At 35.7% G+C, this 7,370-nt stretch overlaps 1 protein-coding gene across 1 annotated transcript in view; it reads left to right on the plus strand.

The window, feature by feature from the left end:
* Positions 1-3,095: 3,095 nt before the first annotated feature.
* The window catches only part of LOC105618005 (carbonic anhydrase 2), a 16,082-nt gene continuing 11,807 nt past the window's right edge, over positions 3,096-7,370 (plus strand). Inside the window, exon 1 of the mRNA XM_012199543.1 lies at positions 3,096-3,132. Coding sequence (XP_012054933.1) covers positions 3,096-3,132 — 37 coding nt within the window. The remainder of the gene's footprint in view (positions 3,133-7,370) is intronic.

Genomic DNA, 7,370 nt, shown 5'->3' on the forward strand with positions numbered 1-7,370 from the left:
TATACGTTAGTACGTAAGTAAGTAAGTAAGTAATAATATATATATATATATATATATATATATATATATATATATATGTAATATGTATCTTTGTCAAAGNTGGCTAACAATTAGAACATATTATCGTTCCTATATAATATATATAAAAAATAATAAAAAAATATAATATAATATTTAAAATATTATAAATTATATAATATATAATATGTATATAATATACATATTCTAAATTTCGATTAAAAATTAGAAATATTGTAAGTGCGTTTGTAAAATTTAAATATCTTTTAACTATTGTATTTATTGTTTTATTTTTTATTTTATTACATGTTTCTCACGTATGTAAAATTGAGTTTCACAACAATGTCTTATATGAATTCTTGAAAGGAATTCGTCGCAATTCACTGCGTTTCAAGAATTGATCGAATTGAGAAGATAAAATGCTGCCGTTTGAACAATCTAGACATTTAGTGGCGCACTGTATGTAAAAATAGAAACACTTAGCAAAATTAATTTACATCTGAAGAGACGTCTCACAAACAATTGAACATATTGATGTTTAATAATAAGATCCTTTAGCAATCATTAATTTTTATTTAAGTTGGAATTCTCTTCATTAGCATTAAAAACGTAATTATGACGCTGTAGCTTGCAATATGTTTCATGACGTAATCTCAAACAACGTTATCTACGAGTGATAAACAGAGTGTGCCACTCGAGTGATTAGATCATTCGCAAACGTGAAGGGAGATAGGTAAACATTTCAAAGGAATTCTCAATCTAATCTTTTGTTATTACAACTTTATTAGTTAAAACAAATCTTTTCTGCAACAGCATCAGATATGGATACAAGCAACAAGACGCATTGTGTTTTATTTTACTCGGCGATAAAAACTGTCAAAAGATGCATTTTTTAAACATTTACGTTGCAAAAAAAGTCGCATGTATTGTATTAAAACATTATTGAATACGCGCGAATTTGTATTTAAAAATAACAATACAAAAAATAGAATAAAAACTGATTGTAATGGCGATATCAACGATAAATCACACTTAGCTTTACATACCATGACATTTTTTAAACATAAGGAATTTTTGGATCTAATCATCGCTACTTTTGTCTGGAGAACTAATGCCATTGTTTCTTACATCAAATTGAAACCTTTATTTTTTTTTATTGTTTTATTTTTTAGTTTATAACCCTGATTTTTTTATTCTGATTATGTTTATAGTAATTAGTATTATATAGTTTAACATTGAAAATGACTCGATAGAAATCGAAACTTTGGTCTGTAACCTACATATAATACTTTTATATTTATTATCTTTTGTTAGTGTACATTAAATATATTAAATCTATAATTTTGGCTCGTAGTCTTTTTCAATATATTTCTTTTAAAAATAGAAAAATTAATTTCATTTAAATTACCGAGTAAAATTAAAAATAAAATTAGCGTAGCGACTTTAACGGAGTAGAGTTGTTCAAGAAAATAATGGATTCTTTATATTAACATATTGAACAGAGAGATTTGTTTAATACTGGGCAACGGAATGAATCGTAAGAAAAAAATTATATGTATTCACATATAGAAAAAAGATCCTTATTATGAGATACCGAATTCGTTTTGAGTAAATGCTAGAAGTCTGTAGGCAGAATTTAAAAAAATAATAGGTTTTGAAGGGAATTTAATAAACTTTAAGATAACGTTATATAAAATTTAATTCAAATTCCATTTTTTTTTTAATTAAAGAAATGTAAAAAGAGAGCAAAAATCGCAAAATCAAAAAATTGTGCTCCTAATATGAAATGCTCCGAGAAATCGATAGTAAAACACAAAGTATATCAATAAAAAACTTTATTTAACTTTATTTATGTTTCTAAAATATAAACAAACATAGCCAGCGTGCGCGAAAAATGAATGCGATAGATTATAGAACTTGTCTTCTAGTTTGAATCAAGCATCGCAGAAACTCAACGTTTATTCCGGTTGTTTTTTTTATTATTGTACAATAACATTTATTATACTTTTGCAACGATTTTCATTATAATACGAGCATGGTTTATTTCATATTAGAAACCTTGAATATCTCTACGTCTTATGATTTTACGATCATCAAATCTAACTTCTATAATTAAACAATTCAACATATCCCGTATTTTTCTATTAATATGATCTTATTCTCATTACATGAAAAATTTATTGCCAAATAGTTATTTATTAAATAATAAACAAAGTTTAAAGACTCATCTCAATGAAACCTGAAGCCATTCAAATTCTAAAATCTTGTTTTATAACTACAGGCATGATCTAATAAATTTTCCACTAAATATTTTTCAATCCAAGAGCAATAAATTCATAATAGAACTAATAAGCATATTAGTTTAGTAGAAACACTGCTATCTCATATTAGGCGCTTATCTCGTAATAGAGGGCTTTCCTCTATGAATAAGACAGAGCAGTTATTATTTATCGATCATCGATCCGTCGGCGTCGCATGTGCCGCACTGCATGCACGTGCAGTGAGCACGCGTGGTGGGCGCGCACGTGTAAATATTTACCGGCGCATGCGCGGCTGGCGCGTCCACGCGTCACGTGACCGCGCGCGATATAAAGCGATGCTGACGCGCCGGCCGGTATTGCTGCTGTCGGAGTAGGACGCGTAGCTTGCCGATCGCTTTCCCGATCACGGAGGAAAAAAGCGAAGACGAAAGAGAAACTCGACAACCGCGTGAAAAATATACAAAAGGGACGCGCGTAAGACAGTGACGCGTTCGTAAGAATCTTCAATCAGTTTTTTTCTTGCGTTTCTGAGCTTAGCGAAACCCGCGGGTTTCGCGAAGTTAGAAAATCGCGGAGGCCGCGAATCGCGTCGGCCTCTCGTCATTCTGGAAAACGTTACGGGATTCTAACGTGATTGTCCAGACAATCCCGACGTTTCCTCGACGTATCGGTTATCACGGAACGCGAGTGCTTGTGCGGCCGATCGACGCGAATCGACGCGCAAGCAATCAAGACGAGCGAGTGCAGATTTTACTTGGACCTCGATTTCGTGGACTTCATTTTCCCGCAGACTCCCAAAAAGAATCGGACACAAATATGAGTTCGAAGGACGAGTGGGACTATTTCCGGAATGGTAAAAAAAAAAAAATTAGAAATATTTTAATGTTTGTTTCTCAAAGTTGCGCTCCGCTTAGAGATTTTTATTACATAAACATAAATTTGAATTTGCGTCGCGATCGCGCGAATCTGGAATGACTTGCAAATTTCATGCGAATTTGGATCGCAAATGAATACAACGTGCGAATATTTGTGCAGAATAGAAATTATGAGGAAAATGGATAAGATCTCAGAGGAAATTGTAACTCTTCGATAATTAATTCCCACGGCTATTGTATTTAATTATACGTATAAAATAGACAATTTTATACTGCAAATCACACGGGCACTCGGCCGTTACCGTTTTCCTCGTATATCTGATAAGCACGCACGGAAATTATTGATTAGCCACTTTGTCAATCGTGCATTCAATATGCATATAACCGGGATATTTCTGTGCTTAACATTACGATCAGTGCTGGGACTGGTAGCCGCTGATATCTCGTTTCCAAATTAACCACGGCGGACGAATGCATTCGCGAATAATTTCTATCGCGGCCAGTTAATTGAATCATATTACGAAAGCAGCACGAGCCAATTTCATTGTAAAACAGAATTTTCTTTTTCTTAGGAAAACCATGCAAGTCTCTATGTGAAAAAATGTGATGATCAAGAATGCGTTTCAAACAAAATGAACATAATTGATTCTTGGCCTTTTAAACATCAGTTAAATTCCACAGAGATTTTTTCTTTTACCTTTGTACTGGCGATTATTTTCTTTCTCTTTTCTCTCTTTCTCTCTTGATATGTCTAATACTTAATAAGAAGTTGGATAATGAGTCAGTCAACTTTTTCATTTTGTTGTTGAGGCCATATATTTCTTCAAGCTTTATGAAATTGGGAAAGATGAGCAGCACGTGTAAATCTCTTTCTTCTATTCACAAAGTTTTTTTCCTCTGGAATTGAGATCCTATGAAAACTTCGCTCTCTGAAATAACCGCGTGGCGTCTCGCTTGTTTTTCTCTCATGAAATTATCGATCCTTCGCCAACCTTAATTTTTCAAATAATAATATCTTACTAGAAATCTTTCGCTGCGAGACATTTGCACGCGATTACTCTCGATTGGTTTTTTACAACTGCCGTTGTTAGTTTTAATGATCGCAAATATTGACTTAATCGAATGATATACAGATTACATTTTAAAGATCCTTTAAATCGTTCATCAATTTTAATTCATGTATCTCTACAACATTAGATTGTGCTCACATGTTAAACATTAATCTGCCTGCGTACGAGTTTCGGAACACATGTCGAGGTTCATAGAAGGAAAAGTTTTATTAAAAAGCTTATTTCGTTTCTCTTCCCCTTTCTCATTCGTTCGATTTTCGTCTCGATTTCCGGATGGCACCGCAGGCTCACTGACCCGGGGCCATTGTCTTCCCGTCCGAATGCAGGGCGAACGGGCCGTGCCAAGCGACCGAGGGGGTGCTTCTTTCCTCGCAGCCTTCGTGAAACGCGGGGCACGACTCCGCGGGGTAAATGAAAATCAATAGTTTTCTTCCATAGTGCCGTAGGCCGATGCACCCGGTGTTCCCGCGCGGGGAAGGGTACAAGTGCACATACAGACGCGCGGGTTACACGGACGAGCACGCACACCGAAAGTCGGAGGGGGTCGCAGACCCAGTTTCACTTTGTTCCGCCGACCGGGGTTGCCGTGCATGCCCCCGAAATGCCCTTAATCTCGAGTCAATTTGTCAGCGCTATCTCTCAGCCTATTGTACGCGCCGCGCCGTACGAGCATGCGGCAGCTGGAAAGCGAAGCGTGCCGAGAAAATTTGTGATCTGACTTAGGTATATGAGTTCTTGGGGATCGGCCAAAATGAGAGGGCGAAACGTCGTTGAGAGGGATGATTGAGTCGTTTGACTCTTTGAATGTGCGCGCGGTGCGGCAACAGTTGCGGCCGTGAGAGGCTCGTTTGCTTGAAATTGATCGATGCATTCAGCTGTCATTAATTATTTCCGAAGGATCTGCCGTTCCCATGACGCCGTTCGTGTAATTGCGTACCGCAACTGCGGATCCCGCTGTCGAGTGGGATTGTTTTTCGAGCGGATTTATCTTGGCTCGCGACTCATAGATCGAAGAATTTCGAACGGTTCGGCCGATTGCCAATGATCCATGCGTAAAATACACACTCTTGATTCTAATTCTGTTCTGTATTTTCAGAACACTATATGATGTTGAAAATGAAATTATGCTCAATGCAGATTAATTCGTATTTTGAGTAATTGAGGCCAACGTTTCGATGCACGAAATCGCATAACGGGGATCTCCTTATTTACGTATTCCATCCGTTTGCCTAACGAATACCGGAACATTGGTTCCGATCGTGCTTGTAAGTGAATGAAGAAGACAGATATTCTATCTTAGTTAATTAGCATACATATGAGATAATTGTAAACAATGTACGAACGTACGAACTAACAAATACGATCCAGAAAGATTGTGCTGTAATAATTAATTAATGAATTGACGCGCGTCTCGTCGTAATCGAGATAATTTTTTTTAAAAAAAAAATAGAGAGACCAGATTGAAAAATTAATCGATGGCTTTTATATGAGAGATCTCTCATGTGTTATACAATGCCACGTGTTATCACGGTATTTCCTATTGATTTAAGTTGTCGTCAAGGCGATTGTAATTTTAATCGAGAGTTTCATCCTGGATAAAAATAGAAAATACTATCATTGTTAAGAATTAAAAAAAGAAAGTTCTAGTTTCCCTCGAGCAATACTTACAAATGCGATCTAGAATTTTATAGAGTAATCAGTTCGAAAATTTTTAAAGTGAGCAAATCACTACTCTTTAATGTTTTTAGAATAAATTGTCATTCTGAAAAATAAATTCTTACTCTTAAAGATTGAAAATTGAAAAGTCACTTTCTTTTTGACTCAATTTTCATTGTTTAAAGTGAGATTCCACTTCAAAGAATTTAGAGAGTAGGTATTGATCAAAGTTATAAATATTCTGATAAATTTCTCAGTTTTGTCATTTTTACCAAGTTGTATGATAGATCAAACCTCTGAAGACGATTTTGCGAGAATTTATTTTATTTAAGGTACTTTTACATAATTCGCAAATCGCAAAACGTAGTTCGCAGATGTAGAATGAAGTTTACATTTGTTTTTTCATTGCATATGGTTGGTTTTTATCTGCGTGTATTTTATGTGCGGTGATCGTCATTCTACGTCAGCATTTGCAAACTATGTTTTGCGATTTGCGAATTATATATAAGAAGTACCTTTACGTCAGGGGACCGTCTTTCGTGCGTTATTTGTTCCACGATTTACGGATTTACGGATGTATGTGAAAATGATGATATTTCATGATTGTGTATCGTAAATCACGGGTACAACGTAAATCACGAAAATCGACATGTTTTCTACTCAAATCATTGCGTGCCGTAAATATCGTGTCGGACGCGTGGGAATATCGATAAGTCCGAGTGCGAGAAAGAAAGTTTACAATCGGAGAATTGCAGGAGAAATCCTTTCTCGCGAATAATCGCGCGGTCGCGTCTTCATTCGCGACGATTTACTTGCAAATTGCCCACCGACCGATGACCGCCATTCTAGGTGTGTGCTTATTATGCACGCACAGGTGAAATCCACTTACAATGACTTATTTGCACATTGCATTCGTTAATATCAACGAGTTATCTCTTCTTTTTCTCTAACGGTGAAATATGTCGTATATTTATAAAGCAGCATTAATATTCGCTTACGAGTCGCTGTTCAAAAGAAAGATCGACCTGCGTCGCAGCCTTTTGATCCGCGACTCGTGAATATTGAGTAGAACTTTTTTACTATCTAATAATACAACGCGCATTAAGGATATAAATAAAATATAATAAGAAAAGAGATCTCATACCGGAGATATCTAAATATCGCGTGATGTATCGCGGAATGCGAGGCTCTGTCATTAAATGACCATTTTTTTTGTAATATCGAGTCCTCGATAATGAAGACTGACAGCCCCAGGATTAATAAGCCATACGTGAAAAATGTACACGTGTTTATACGGGGAGATGTACTAAGCTTCTTGATTGGCACAAAAGGATTGCGATATCGAGAAAGAGAAAGAGAGAGAGAGAGAGAGAGAGAGAGAGAGAGAGAGAGAATATTATACAAATGCATTCTACGGTTTCCGCATTCGTATTTATAGTATTCCTGTGTATTCGTTGAATCATCAACGTAAGGTTAGAACGTAACCTTAC

This window comes from Atta cephalotes (assembly GCF_000143395.1).
Source record: "Atta cephalotes unplaced genomic scaffold scaffold00015, whole genome shotgun sequence".
NCBI lineage: Eukaryota > Metazoa > Arthropoda > Insecta > Hymenoptera > Formicidae > Atta > Atta cephalotes.